Source organism: Sceloporus occidentalis, unplaced genomic scaffold (assembly GCF_023333645.1).
Source record: "Sceloporus occidentalis isolate IW3139 unplaced genomic scaffold, rSceOcc1.0.p SCAF_6, whole genome shotgun sequence".
NCBI lineage: Eukaryota > Metazoa > Chordata > Lepidosauria > Squamata > Phrynosomatidae > Sceloporus > Sceloporus occidentalis.
Window position 1 is genome coordinate 133,844,663 of NW_028316986.1, and position 15,867 is coordinate 133,860,529.

Sequence of the window (15,867 nt, forward strand, 5' to 3'; positions counted from 1 at the left end):
AAGTTTTGACAGGTCATATGATAGCCCTGTGCAAATATTTGAAGGGATGTCATATTGAGGATGGAACAAGCTTGTTTTCTGCTGCTCCAGAGACTAGGACCCGGAACAATGGATTCAAACTACAGAAAAAGATATTTCACATCAATATTACGAAAGAATTCCTGAGAGTAAGAGCTATTTGACAGTGCCTCTGAATGTGGTAGAGTCTCCTTCTATGGCAGTTTTTAAAACAGGCTAGATGGCCATCTGTCAGGAGTGCTTTGATTTGAGTGCAGGGCGTTGGACTGGATGGCCCTTGTGGTTTCTTCCAACTCTATGATTCTGTGATTCTATGATTATTAATGGCACTTTACAGACCGCCCAAAAGGGTGGTCTGCCAGCGCCCGTGTTTGCTGCGCGAAGGAACCGCAATGGACAAACAGCGCGGTTCCCCAGCGCATCAAGAAGAACTCGCAAAAAGTGGGTTCTTCTTGTGGTGCCGTTGTGACTTGCAAGGCGCCAATGGCGCCCTTGCGGCATCACAAGGGTGCCGAGACATGCGGACGCTAGGCGTCCGTCACGTCAAAATGGCGGCGCCCATCTGTATAGGGCGCTGCCATTTTGACACCCTCGTTATGTGCAAGGGGCAAGGCGTGTCAGGAAGTGCCGCCCCTCATGCGTAACGACGGCGCCCAATAGGGCCCATCCGGAACATGCCAATATCTGTTTTCCATTTGTCAACCTTGCATGTCATGAACTTTGACTGCCCCTTCTAGCTATTTTGGAAACCTGGCAACACGTGTGTGTGTGTGTGTGTGTGTGTGTGTGTGTGTGCAAGAGGGAGAGAAATTGACGAGAGAGAGAAGTATGGAAAGTTTGTTAATGTCTTGTTTATCAATGCTGATGATTACAAGATAAACTTCGGAAATCAGAAAAGATTTCCATGTGGAAAGGTTAAATAAAACTACACTTTGCAAGTTATATCCTAAAAGAAATTAAAATGTTCTTATCTTTATTACCATTTTCTTTTCCTTGCCCTTCCAGTGCAGTATTCTTGGAAATAACCTCAAAGACCTGGTAGATAAATATCAGAATTACGAGGATGCCTCCTCTGGGCTTCTGTCAGGACTCCAGGATTCTGAGGAAGCTGTGAATAAACATCTATCAGAAGCTGTTGCTGCAGATCCAAAAAATCTCCAGAGGCAACTAGAAGAAACCAAGGTAAAGATAGTGAGAAATATCATCCATTACTGTTGTAACAGCAAGATCAAACAACATTAAAGAATTATACATACACAAGGGTGGGTGGGTGTGCATGTGCAGGTTACATGGACAACATCCATTAAATTTCTGATTTAACATATGTAGTACTTGTTTTCATAGGGGGGAAAATGGAAGTGTACAATTTGCCAAACGAACATAAAATTCTTTCCCTCCCTCCCTCCCTCTCTCATGTATCTGTATCTGTTTGACTGTGGAAAAACAACTGCTTTAGTGGTTCTAGTGGATAATCTCTTGACTGCAGATGAACAAAGAAAATGCAATCCTGATCCAAAACACACTGCAGAAATAATTGAGTTTGGGGAGAAACAGACTGCCCCTTTGCACTGGCTTTAGGGTGGCGTCAGAACATGGTGTTTAGATGCCACATGCTCTGACAACACCCCGAAGGCAGCATCACATCACCCAACCAACCGCATGTGCGCTGGCTTTGTGGCACCCCACTGGCATGACCTGTACATGCTGCACACCACAGGAGCGCTGCAAAGCCGTGGCAGCACTAGAAAAGCCAGCTTTTTTCTGGCTCAAAAAGGAGTGGCAATTTGCCACTTTTTTGCACCAGCAAAAAGGTGGGTTGGAGCTGTGGCATGCAGTTGCCGCAGCCCCCACATGGCTTTCTCAGAGGCAGCATCACGCTCTCCCTTTGTGGCAGTCCATTTCACCTCTCTGAGACTGCTTCAGCTGCCTTGGCTCAATGCTACAGAATCCTGGGAACTATAGTTTTGTGAGATATTTATAAGAGAACTCTGGTGTCACAATAAACTACAATTCCCAGGATTTCCTGGCACTGAGCCAGAGCAGTTAAAGCAGTGTTAAACTAGGTTATTTCTTCAGTGTGTTTAGGACCTCTGTTAAATTTATCAGAAATCTTATCTGTTTTTTCTTCCCCCTGAAGTGATGGCCATACTTCAGGCCTGTAAGAACTACTTTACATTTTACTAGAATCCCACAATCCCATCAACTAGGACTAGGTACAAAACAATAACTGCTACTGCAACACATGCTAAAACAGTTGTCTCTGACCACATTGTAAGCCTAAGAAGTGATTTTCAGTTCCAGAACTGAACTGAAGGTTCAATCGCTCCTACACAAAAGTCTGCCCACACACAAGTCCAAAGATTTCTAAATTTCCAACCTAATCAAGATAGGGAAACTTGTTCTGCTACTACCATTGTTAAAAAAGTGGAAGTGAGAAATCCTTGCTAATCTTCTGCAAATCATACAGAAATCTACCAGTAAATTTCAATCTTCTCTCTGCCTATGTCTGCAGTAGATCATTACTTACTGATAGTACTCATATGTGTTTTGTCATGTGTCATCTTTTATTGTAATTTTGAGCTAAATTATGCAGTGCTGTCGAGCCCATTCTGCTCCCATTTCTGTTAGAGATCTATAGGAAGCCACTGAGCAATTGTTTGGAGTTTAAACCAATTATTCCCAATGTCACAGAGCTGATTTTGATTTTACAGCATATGCTGAAAGCTGTGCGGGGAGGAAGGGGCGGCGTGTCCCATAGGGCCAAATGGACCGTACGCCCATGGTACGCACGCATCACCGTGCCACCGCGTGCATGAGCCCCATTCATTTAAATGCGGCTCGAGCATACGCGTTATTTGTTTTACGCAGGGGAGTCCGGAATGGATCACCGCGTAAACAAAGGGCACACTGTACCAGTGGTAGTTGAGGTTATGAATAGCGCCAACCAGTGACAGCCATGATTTAGTGTCAATTTCTGGTTGGCCAGTTTGAGGAATAGACAATACATTGAATACTTGAGATGGATAATTTTCAGGTGCAGAGCACTTAAAAATGATATCTAAGGCTCCCCAAATGCATCCAAATATGCAAAAAGGAAAAAAAGAAACACAAAACAAAACCTTCCCCAGTCTTTGAAAACCACCTCGGAATCTCACATCACCTTTTAAATAACTTCTTATCCCTGTTTTGCCTCTTTCATAGTGACAGGAAATCATGCAACATCCCTTTGGAGAGGAAATGGAAGAAAATAAGGTGTTTGGTATTCTCAGGAGGGTGTGGCCCATTGGAGGGATGAGGGGTGGAAAAGTGGCCCCTTAAAGCCTGTGGTGCTGCCCCCTTCCCATTATAGGTCCTCTGAGATAGGAATGATCAACATAATGATGTTAGAGTGTAAGACTAAAGGCCAGAAAGTCAAGGCGAAAGAGAGGAATAACAGGAAATGCTGAATAAAAAAATCAGCGGGGACATAAATGAGAATTTAGAAGCAGTATCAGAATAATGAGATCAAGTGAATGAAAACAGCCCCTATTTTGATGGTGCTCACTGAAAAAAATTTTTTTTCAAGGATTGCGTAAAGTAGGCAATACGGGGAATAGGGTTTGCACTCTTGGGGAAGTCATTGTGCATTCTGGATGCTGCAGCATAAAAGCTGTATCTCATATCCAGGCATGATGCATCATACAATGGAGGGATAGAGAGAGATGCTTCAGGATACTGTGGAACAGTTTAAATTGAGCAAAGAAGGGTAACAAGAACTATATAGTTCTCAAAGTATGAAGGATTAATAGAGGTTGAAATTAGTACCTTGATTTGAGCCTAGAAAACAATAAAAACTGATACATATGGTAGAAGATCTTTATCATATGATTCAATGCATTTGGCTGTAGACAAAACATTTTGCATCAATTGAAACATGACCTGTCTGCACGGACAACTCTGAGACCAGAACATGAATGAATGATGCTTACCAGGTTCAACATCTCCAGCAAAGATTGCAGTTAACATACCAGATGAGGTCACCAAAGATATTCCTGATTACCATTATCTGAGCATCCAGAATTAAAGACAGATACAGGAATACTCCCCAAGATATAACCCTACTGTTTTTCTAGAATGTAATCTATTCCAGAAGAGGTTTCCTTAAGAAACAGTAGCCTACCTTGTCTAGATTAAAATTAAAGTTTGCTTATATCTAGTCCAAAAGTGCCCTCAATGGCTGATTTCAAACTTTGATCCCTGCCCTATTCCTCTCAGTTGATGGTTATGAGAAATAGAACTGGATAACTTTTGCGTAGTCTCAAACCTCTGGATTTCCTCATAGTTTCATGTAAAGATTCAAAGTATGGGAAACATGATGAAGCCTTTCTACAAATCCATTTTAAAAAGAAATTATTAAACATCTGGTATTGCAGGAAACTTTCTAGGTCCCTAAAACTCTTTCTATGACTTCCTGATCAACAAGTACATTAGATAGGCACTTTGATAATTGATATGCAGATTCTGCATCAGAAACTTGAGAGCGAAACAGACTGCCTCAAAGGGGTGGCTTAAAACTGCCCCTGAGAAAGCCAGATTGGGGCTGCACCAACTGCATGCCACGGCCCCAATCCACCTTTTTGTCAGTGCAAAAATAAGTTGTAAATGGCCATTCGTTTTTGCACCAGCAAAAAGTTGAATTTTCCCGCCTTGCCACAGCTTTATGGCACAGTGTGTGGCTTCTAAATGCTGTGCCGCAACCAGGCAGCAGGAAGCCAGCTTCCAGGCGGCTTCAGAGCATGCGGTCTGTTCTGAGAGACCCCGAACAAGACAAATGGCCTAATCTTATAGTCAATTACACAAAGAAAGGTTTTCATCACTTTTCATTGGCCAGTTAAAATTTAAACATACAGAATTCTTACAATCAGGACAGAGATACATGCATACATTAAAACTGCATTTCTTACTCTTTACTCCTCCCTTAGGAATCCAGCAGCCTTCAACAGTCTCCCCTTTGAACATCAACAATGTCTCCTTATCTTAAATCGTGTATATTATGTCTATTTCTGCTGGTGCAAACTTCCCTTACAGGTCATGATGCACTTTTATGACTTTGCTCCAGTTTTCTAGTTTTCAAACTTCAATTTAAAAAACTAATTTTCTCTTAACCCAAGTGACTCCATCTTTCTAAGGCTTTTTATTATAACAGGAAAATTCCACCACTACACTAGGACCACACTGCATCCCTTGATGTGACTGGTTAGCTGTCTCTGGAGCATGTACATTCATGGCAATTATACCACTGTGGTAAATATGAATAGGAAAGGGTTGTGAAGTTGAAAGTCTAACTTACGACAGTGTAGCTTACCAACAGGACACCAGCCATATTTTGTACCTGAGCATAATTTTCCAAGTATACATTATGACATGATGCACCACCTAATAGTATGGCTACTTATGGCTACTGTATGGGTATGCCTGTGGTGCACTGATGTTCAAGCTAAAATTTGCCCTTTTGACTGCAAAGTTCTCTGTGTTGTATGCATTTGCTTGGCTTTGTTAAGAGTTATGGGTTGTTGTTTTTTACCTTTAAGGGACAATTGGAGGGGGGGGGAATGAGATTGGTTTTGTTTTGCTTTTTGGACAAAAACATTTCCTCAAATGTTGGTTGGTTGGTACCGCCACAGTTAAAATTATATCCACATAGCATTGCAGGATGAGAGTTGATGTTATCTCATAGAGTCTTTGAAGAGTTCATCTAATATATCCCTCTGTTAATGCAGGAAATCCTCTACAACTATATTTCTGATCTGTAAATATAGGGTCCCCTTTTTCTACAAATACATAGCCATTTACTATTAAAATCTGTCAGGTTATTGGCACAATATTTTATTACAAACCATGATAGGTTGATGCAGTTTTATCATGTCTTTTATGTGAAGTGTGGACCCTTAAAAAGGATGTTGACTTTTAGCTGGCCCTCAGGAGCTAAAGAAAAAAACGAGCTCTGTACATCTTGATTGATAGTACAATGCAACCAGCACAATAAATGCAAGCTTTGTGGCTTTACTGGAGTTTGGGTTTATTTATATTTCAAATAAAATGACATCTGACCATTAAGTGGTGGGAAGATGTTAGGAAAATGAGATAGAAGGGAATGCAGTGTTAGCTGGAATGTTTCAGAGGAAGGGAAGTATAAAACTTGGACCAGAATTGAAAGTAAGAGCGGTGAACAAAGAGCATTTTTTAAAAAGTCAGGTGTTGTAGGTTAGAGCTGCCTTTTGCAGCTGACACACTTATCTGGTAATCTGTCAAGGCACTGACCTTGGCAGCATAATGGTGGATAATCTTTTTATAGGGATTAGCAGTTCAAAATATTATTCATTGCTCAAGGCACTGGATTACTTTCTAGACATATTTAAAGGATTGATTTGTTTTTCTAAAGCAAAACAGTTCTTGTAACCCTCAAAAAACCTTTATGAAAATTACAATTATCATAGCGAAAATAAAGAATAAATATACCTTATTATAACAGAGCCAGTCCTCTACAAAATCCTAGTCTATGATCATATCATGATATGGTAATGACTCTAGATTGTTGAATACTATGGCAATGGAGGGTAAGCTCTGGAAGATTCTTCCAGGCTGGTACAGGCTAAGTATCCCTTATCTGAAATCCAAAATGTTCCAAAATCAAAATCTTTTTGAGTTCTGACATGATGCTTCAAGGAGGTGAATACAGCAATCCTGCTCAACTGTTCACAAGGCAGAGCCTTGTTTCAACTTTGTTTCATACACAAAATTATTTAAAATATTGCATAAAATTACCTTCAAGCTATGAGGTGTATATGAAATATAAGTTAATTTTGTGTTTAGACTTAGATCCCATCTCCAAGATATCTGATCATATCTATGCAAATATTCCAAAATCTGGGGCGGGGGGGAATCAAAATCTGAAACACTTCTGGTCCCAGCCTATACAATGCTGCATGTATGTATGTTGTTTGAGAAACAGTCTAGCTAAGTATGGAGAGGCAGATTGCCAAGATGGACACCAGGAGACTAATGGGTTATAGCAATTGTACATAGAATAGTTGTTGTCTGCATTGGCAGTGAGACTATCCACATTGACAAAATCATAGTTTTCGAAGAATAAACAGAGCCACTGCCTTCCTGAAACAGAAAGTTTCCAAAGAACAATTACATTGTTACTGGGCTACAATCATAGAATCATAGAGTTGGAAGAGACCGCAAGGGCCATCCAGTCCAACCCCCTGCCATGCAGGAAATCCAGATCAAAGCATCCCTGACAGATGGCCATCCAGCCTCCGTTTGAAGACCTCCAAGGAGGGAGCCTCCACTACACTTCGAGGGAGTTTGTTCCACTGTCCAACAGCCCTTACTGTCAGGAAATTCCTCCTAATGTTGAGGTGGAATCTCTTTTCCTGCAGCTTGCATCCATGGCTCCGGGTCCTAGTCTCTGGAGCAGCAGAAAACAAGCTTGCTCCCTCCTCAATATGACATCCCTTCAAGTATTTAATTAGGGCTATCATATCACCTCTTAACCTTCTCTTCTCCAGGCTAAACATCCCCAGCTCCCTGAGTCGTTCCTCATAGGGCAAGGCTGGCTACAGGGAGGACACAAGTTGCTTGTTGCATTAGAACCATTACCAGTCCATTTCCCAATACAATTTAAAGAACAGTTTATGGCCTAATAAGCTCAATACATCTCAGGTCCAGATTGGTATTCTCTCATTCAGACCTACTCATGTTTTGAGATCTGCTGAGGAGGCCTTTGTTTCTGTCCTACCACTCTCACAGATACATCTGTTGGGAACATGAGAGAGGACCTTCTTGATGGCTGCTAGCAGGCTCTGGAACTCCTTTCCCAGAGAGTTTAGATTGTTCATTACAATCAGATGAATATACAGTAATCACTTTGCTAGTGCATGCTTCTCAACTGAGGGGCAAAACAGACAGGCTCTTTGTGGCACCTTCCGAGAAGCTCAGGAGCACAGTGTTTACACGCCGCATGCTATTTACATGGGGGTGGCTTCATAACAGTCCGGCAGTGCAGTGTTTTCTCTCCGCCGGAGTGTCATGAAGCCAGCTTCTGGCCACAGCACAGGCAGAAAAGCTGGCTTTTTGTCGTTCCTTTTATGGGCAACTTCAAGGCAGATTGGGGCTGTGGCATGCAGTTGCCAAGGTCCCAATCTGGCTTCAGAAGGGGCAGCTTCAAACCACCCCTTCCGCCAGTCTATTTCACCCCAAAGTTCTATTAGGCACACTACATAGTGGGACTTACTTCCAATAAATCGTGTAGGATTATGTTGTTAGTCACTGAATTAAACGCTGCGTATATCTGGAATTCTTTGACCCATGCCCTTCCAGGTTCCAAATAAATGTTGTATGTTCTGACATTAAGCAGTAATATCAATAAAGTTGAAACAGAGTGCTTTGGTGTTCCAGCTTTCCAACTTTACCAACCCCAAAGACAAATTGACATAACAGGCTGTATTTTAATAATATAATAAACTCTCTTCCCATTCATGGATGCTATTCCTGTGCATCAGGAAAACTCTGTTTATTGTGGTTAATTGTGAGAGCTTGTTTTTCTGAAATCACTGTTATAGTGGCCATCATGTTGCAGTTACAATTTGTAATATGTGTATCATGGTCAGTGATAATGGATTAAAGAATAGAAATAATAATGGCCTCGACATCTCCTCCTGTTTCTCAGCGGCAGAGGTGGCTGTACTGTAAAGGAAAATGGTTTTGGGTACCATTAAGAGCAGCAGTGTGGTTCACTAAGATGTTCTCTTCTGCAGATCCCATCAAAATGAACAAGAAATGTATAAGTGCACTGTACATTTCAAAATGTCTCGGCTCCAAACTGCCCTTGTCCGAGTAAAAAAACAGAGCATAAAAACTGGTATACAAAACAAAGGGGTTTTTTTTTTAGTTCAAATCTCTGATGCCTGGCATTGACACAGATGCTGCTTGGATGTTCACTAGCAGAACAAGATGTAAAAAGTCTTCTGTGTGATGATTAAATATATCTTCTTCTTCTGCCCTCTAAGCAAATATCATTTTTACTTATTGTATATTGCCTGGAAAAGTAATTGTAACAATGATACCATTCCACAGGTGCTTCAGGGACAAGTATCTGGTCACCAGGTTGCTGTAGAGAAACTGAAAAAAACAGCAGACGTGCTTTTCGACACAAGGGGAGAATTACTGCCAGATAAAGATGAAATCCGAAATACACTGGGTATGATGATTAACTGCCTCCTCTGATTTCTTCTTCCATTTTTCACAATTAAAGATTAGAGAAGTTACATCCTTTCCTCTTTCTCTTTTTTATTGCACTGCCCATCTCCTCCTTTGCTCCATTTTTTCTGCTGTTCTGTTGTAATGAGCAAAAAATAACATAATCTGGGTGGAGTTAAATCCAGATATATCCCAGTCACATGTACAGGGAGAGGGAGTGAGTCTGATTAAAGTGCAAAGGGTGTATTTGGTTGAAGGACAGGATGTACTGAAGTGACTTAGAAGAGGTTCTTGGTAGTTTTTCATCCAGGCACTGATAAGCATCAACATTGGTTCAGCTTTGAGTCTTTCAATCAAGAACATTGATCAAATACAGTGGGCTCTTGCCTTACATGGCGGATCTGTTCTGGACCCAACCACCCCCGCATAAGGCAAAAAGTGTGTATGCTCGAGCCTCGTTGGATATAATGAGGCTTGTGCTCACACTGCGGCCGTGCACGTGTGCCACAGGCACATGCACCATTCTTATATTTGCCACACGGCTTCAGTGTAAGCTGCCTATAGCCAGCTCGCGTATGGCTCACTGTACTTGTCTTTTGTGCTGGTCTATGGCTGTAATAAAGATGGACTGCATTATATATATATATATATTTCCCATCTCATACATCAAACTGCATTGAAACACATATGAATTTCTGGATTCTTATATGACTTGTCATGAAGTCAGGAAGGGGTTCTGCTACTCCAAGGTCACCTTGCCCCCCCTCCCCAAAACAGGCCAAAAGTGTCTGATGACAGATGACACACACCCTGGATTGGTCTGAAGCCATGCCATAGCAATTTAAGGCAACCTAGGGCCGCCAGCAAAAGGAGTGCCAAAAAACACTCCTTGCTAGTGGCTTGTTTGGGACTGCAGTGGTGGCCGGCCTTGGGACCGCAGCATCTGGGCACTGCGGTCCCACACCAAACTTGGAGCCACTGAGGCTGGCGGCCAAAGGCCACTCCAAGCTGGCAGTCTGCTTGACCCCATAGAAGTCCTAAAGTGCTTTTGAGCATTGAGGACAAGTAATAAAATTTAAACTCCATTAGCAACTTACTTTTTTGTTGCTAAACTTGCATGATGTATTTTGAGTATTTTATAAATTCCTTTTTTATTTATTATATGTATTTTATTTTAAAAGCAAATAAAACTAAAGCTGTAACAAGTTTTGCAACAAATATAAGAAAATACCTTGAAACAGTACTTCCATAGACCCTCTTAAGCCTGGTCACAAATCTATACATTGATCTGTAAAATATTCCTTCCCCCACCCCCCTTTCCTAATTTTCTATTGTGTCCCCAGAGTTTATTTGTCATTTTTGAGCATTTTTTTATACTAGTCGCTTTCTCAAAACAGTGGTCTGCACCCTTTATTGTTTGTTCTTACAATATAACAGTATTGGAGCCCATTCATCCTCTATTAATTCTGTGTCTTTCTGATTTAAGCAGCCAGTTTGTCCATTTCACACATATACCTTCAACATCCAAACCTCTTTATTCGGCATTTCCTGGTTTTTCCAGAGTTGTGCAATTGTGATTTTGGCGGCAGTTATTAAATAAAACAAGACCTGTTCATGTTTTCTCCTAATTTGTAAAGGAATCTTATCCAACATGTTTAAGAAATAAATTTTTGGTTTCAATTGGATATACAGATTTAAGCCTTTAATTCCCTTTTCTTCTCCTTAAAGTATATGAAGTTCATCAGTTTAACATTCAACAGTTACAAGTTAAAGTATTAAAATACTGCTATAGTTCTTTTTATTTTTACCTTTGGCAGTGCTTAGCCTGATTTTTTAGTGTTTTGTTTATCAGCTCTTGGTCCATTTTTTAGTCACTTGCTCTTTTAGCTGTTCATTTGTATTACATTTGCTGTAGAAAGATGTTGAATGATTTTGCAAAACAAATTATGCTGCATATCTGAAGCTGAAGTATTTTATTTACTTGTCCTGGTAATCTGAATGCAAGGTAGTTGATAGAATTACCCTCTTTATGGCAAAATAACACCAGTCATGAAAATTCTTTAGGCAAAAAGAACAAGCAAAATCCATCTCTCACAGAATCCATTCGTATACTCCTTTTCTTTAAATCTCTTTGCAATTTACCTTAAGAGGTCTTTTTAACAATGGATCAACTGTTTTATCTGCAAGGCTCAGCTGGCAGTATCTCAGTTGTGGTTACACATATCAAGAACAGAGAAAATCCCATGTTTTCAAGTGCCTGGAAATACTGTTCTCAGTGTTGAATAATACTTGACTGCGGCCAGAATACTAATGAAGAATCCATACTTTCCTCACAGAAACATAACTGGTATCTGTGGGTTCCTCCTGTTGTAAATGTGCCCCCCTCCCGCTGTTTTCTGACTCCCAACAGCATAGGTTGATGAGTTCAGATTAAGATCTGTAAGGGAAGAAAATGCTCAGTCCCTCTGGTTGTGCTCTGAGACTGAGTGTACTCAGTACTGTGACCTCTCTATGTCAATTACTGTCTTGTTTACAGCATGCTTCTTGGTCTAAGCTTATTATTTGGTCTATAACATGACAGCTACAGTGGGTAAATCTTGAGGGTTGCTTGGGCGAATGTTTGGATATGGACCTACTGCAAATCAAGTTAGAAGAACATCTGAGAGGGCTGATCTTATGACATAGCAATATTTTCTATACAAAACAGATGGTAACATTTTAGCATTAGGACTCTTGCATGAATAAAACTTGCATAGAGAAAAGAATTCTTGTCAAGTGTGTTATGAAACACTAAACACATTCTGACAGAATGAGGGCATCTCATATTATTTTTTAAAAAAACAAGTGTTAAAAGTTCAGGAGTCCATTCATAGAAGACTATCCAGTCATGGGGGAGGGAGATGAGAGTCAATTGCACCCCAAGGGAACCATGTAGATAAAATACCAGGTAAAAGTTATTAAACATGACATCAATTGGAATGGAAAAAGCATTCCTTTATTCCATGAAGTTTATTAGACTCCTTTTTCAAGTAAAACAACATAGTTTCATATAAGATATTGGGGTTAAATAATATCATAGAATGTAAAGTGCGCAAACTTACATGAATAGTATATGGGAAATAATTCCACAACATTTTAAACATAAACAAAAAATTGGTCTGTTAAGGTACTTATCTAATACATATGTACTTAACACTAACATTTCACAACTGCATAGTTAGGGCAGTTGAAACGGTATCTGTGCACAGTAAATAGAAGAACCAAAAATACATTTATGTTATGAAGCACTATGGGAAAGTTTCATATTTGGGGTTAGAAATGACCCCAAAGCTAGTTTATCATATATTTGAGCAAAATGGTTGCTGTGAATGGGGGGGGGGGGCAGTTTTGTTGAATCAGAAGGAAAGTATTAACTGCATAAAAATGTTTGAAATATTCAGGTTGATATAACAGGATGGAGCAAGGTTCATAAACTGGTGGACTAATGTTGATCTCTGACACTATTTATAGTAATGTTATGGAAAGTGACAAATTCACCTTTTATAAGAATAGATAAAATATGGGGAAAGACTTTGGACTTTCATTTTCATCAATATGGACAGTAACATGTTAAACGTGACAAACAACTAATAACTTTTTGTTCACTATGACCCCTAGCATCTCATCAGTCATTCCAATAGGGACAGTATTCGCTCCTGCAAAGCTATGATTTTTTTTATTAAATTAAATGTGTACACCTTATCATGCTTGAGGACTACCTAAAACACAGAATTGTGGAAGATTGTTCCTCTACCTCAGTGCTCTTAAAATGTCTTTTAATCCCACCTGCCAATAGCAGGTTAATGGTAAGGCATTCCTAATGAAGATGAAAAATAGGAAGTTCAGTTTTTGCATCTCTGATGGCAAGACCTTACAGACTGTGGGTGGAGAAGACTTCTTCTGGAACACAGTTGTCAGGTTTCACTCAATTGTGTTGGATAAAATACTTATGTTGGTTTAACACTGTTAAAGGCAGCTCCTTGTATCATAAGATTATAAATCTGTAATTTTTCCCTGTTTCTTTCAGATACTATTGTGGATAAGTATAATCAGTTATCCAAAGCAGTGAATGATCGTAATGAGAAACTCCAAATCACTCTGACACGTTCATTAAGCGTTCAGGATGGATTGGATGAAATGCTTGATTGGATGAATGCTGTTGAGAAGAGTCTTGAGGAGCAAGGTCACGTGCCTTTGAATTCTGCTGCTCTTCAAGATGTCATCAGTAAAAGTATGGTAAGAAAAGTTTTAATAGAGCAGATTTTTCTTCTAGGTATCAAGAACGTAATGCTTATATAAATCTTTTTTTTTAAAAAGTTAGATAAAAATTAAGAATCACCAAAAAGTCTTAGTATTTGAAGAAAATGCACGTTGTAAGAGGGTGACATTAAGATTCTTTTAGATAACAAGTTTCTCAACTGCTCATAGCACATTTACAGGCGACTAGCTGCTCATAGGGATGCAGTGGCTCAAGCGGTTAAGATGCTGACTCTGTTGATTGCAAGATCGGCAGCTTAATAGTTTGAGGCCCAGGTGCTGCATGATGGGATTCACTCCTGTCACTAGACCTAGCTTCTGCCAACCTAGCAGTTGGAAAGCTTGCAAATACAAGTAGATAAATATGTACCACTTCTCAATGGAAAGATAACAGCATTCGGTGGAGTCATGCTGGCCACATGACCGCCAGAGCAGTCCTTGGACAACACAGGCTTTTCAGCTTAGAAATGGAGATGAGCAGCACCCCCTACAGTTGGTTATGACTAGACATTCATGTCAAGGGACTACCTTTACCTTTAGCTGCTCATATGCTAACATAGCAGAAAACGTAAGATGCCAAACATCTGAAAATTGGACATCACCTCCACCACTCTCAATTCAAGCATCTGTTGACTCAAATACATTAGCAGTATCCCACAGAAGGTATAAGCAATGGTTGCACAAAACCTGTGAAAGTCATTGTCATCCCCTTTGAGTACTAACCATTTCAGTTTGGAGTTGTGGCTACCATTGCTATAGAAGCAGGCTTTGAGAAGCATAGTAATTTTCATCTGTTGATGATCACTTCACCTGCATAGAGGTATATACTTAGAGATCCTGTCTGTTTTCTCAGATGTCTTTGTTTTATTTCAGGCATTAGAACAAGACATTCTAGGTCGTCAAAGCCGCCTAAATGCCATGAAAGAAAAAATGAAGAAATTTATGGAAACAGCAGATCCATCCACTGCATCCTCTTTACAAGCTAAAATGAATGAACTTTCTGTACGTTTTGGTGAAGCAAATAAGAAACACAAAGAAAAACTTGGAAAGATGGAAGGACTGAAGAGTAAAGTAGAACTATTTGAATGCCTTTCTGATAAACTTCAGTCATTTTTGGATAAGAAAACTCACGCACTAAGTGAGGCCGATATTCCAGGAAAGGATGTTACTGAAATGTCCCAATATGTTCAGGTAATTTTATAATAATGTAAATATTTTATAATTATGCAAATTACCACCATATTAAGCAATATGCTAGTGGATATAGCAACCCCATTCACAATTATGAAGAAACATGCTGAGTTCAAGGACTGAATTCTGAACACCAGGTCATGCAGTCAAGTATGAAGCAATTACTTTCTTGTCCATTTTCTAGGAAACCAACACTGAATTGACAGAGCAGAAAAGTGATCTTGAAGTTTTGCAACACCTCATTGAAGAACTTTCTCCTCATGCGCTTCCTGGGGACAAATCTTTAGTATTAGAAAAAGTAAATGCCCTGTCAAAGAAATTTAGGGAAGTGGAAGAAACCATACGAGAAAAGTGAGTATAGTGGCAGAATTTTACAGCAGTAAAAATAGTGATAATGAAAATGATTAAAATGCATCAAAACAGTTCAGTGATTACTGGTTAATTACTTGCCTTTTAGCTGATTTATATGTACTTAATTACAATAAAATAAATTGCATATTAATCAAGATTTCATGAGTGATGCCTTTTAAGGATAGCTTAGAAGTTAATAAATAAATGCAAGCTTTAACAATGTTAGATGAACAGGTAATTTTTAATGTTTTTATGGGGGCGTGGTTGTACTACAGTGATATATTGCAAATGAAATATCAATAAAAACTAAATGTATGCCTTTAATTTATAGTCCCACTGCTGTTGAGGGATTCTTACTAAATCCTCCCATCAATTAATCAATCAAAGCAATGCCAGTTGTACTGATTTAAATTTGCAACCCTAATAATTAGAAACTCTCATTACAACCTGCACAGACTTATAAGGTGGTTGCAATTATTTAGAAATTTATAAATGGGAAAGTTAAACGGTTTATAATGGCTTTGCAGAAACAAGAAACACCCACAGTAGAGCAAGGATTTATACAAACATAGAATCATAGGATAGGCTGAAATCTGAACAGCAGTGTATGATGGTCTGACCTACTCAGTTGCCAGTTCACAGCATGGGCCCTGGTGATTCTGGCTACAAGTACTGTTGGGAGGCTGGATTCAGAAAACAAAGCTGACAGCTTCTCTAGACTGGTCTACATGTAAGCGTATTATGTGAATTTCTGCGGATTTTCAC

General features: G+C 39.7%; 1 protein-coding gene across 1 annotated transcript in view; it reads left to right on the forward strand.

Moving 5' to 3' along the window:
- LOC149311412 (dystonin-like) overlaps positions 1-15,867 on the forward strand; it is a 401,747-nt gene that overhangs the window by 257,177 nt on the left and 128,703 nt on the right. Inside the window, 5 exon segments of the mRNA XM_089531013.1 lie at positions 1,024-1,200; positions 9,142-9,265; positions 13,331-13,539; positions 14,434-14,751; positions 14,936-15,102. Of these exon segments, the coding sequence (XP_089387139.1) occupies positions 1,024-1,200; positions 9,142-9,265; positions 13,331-13,539; positions 14,434-14,751; positions 14,936-15,102 (995 nt within the window).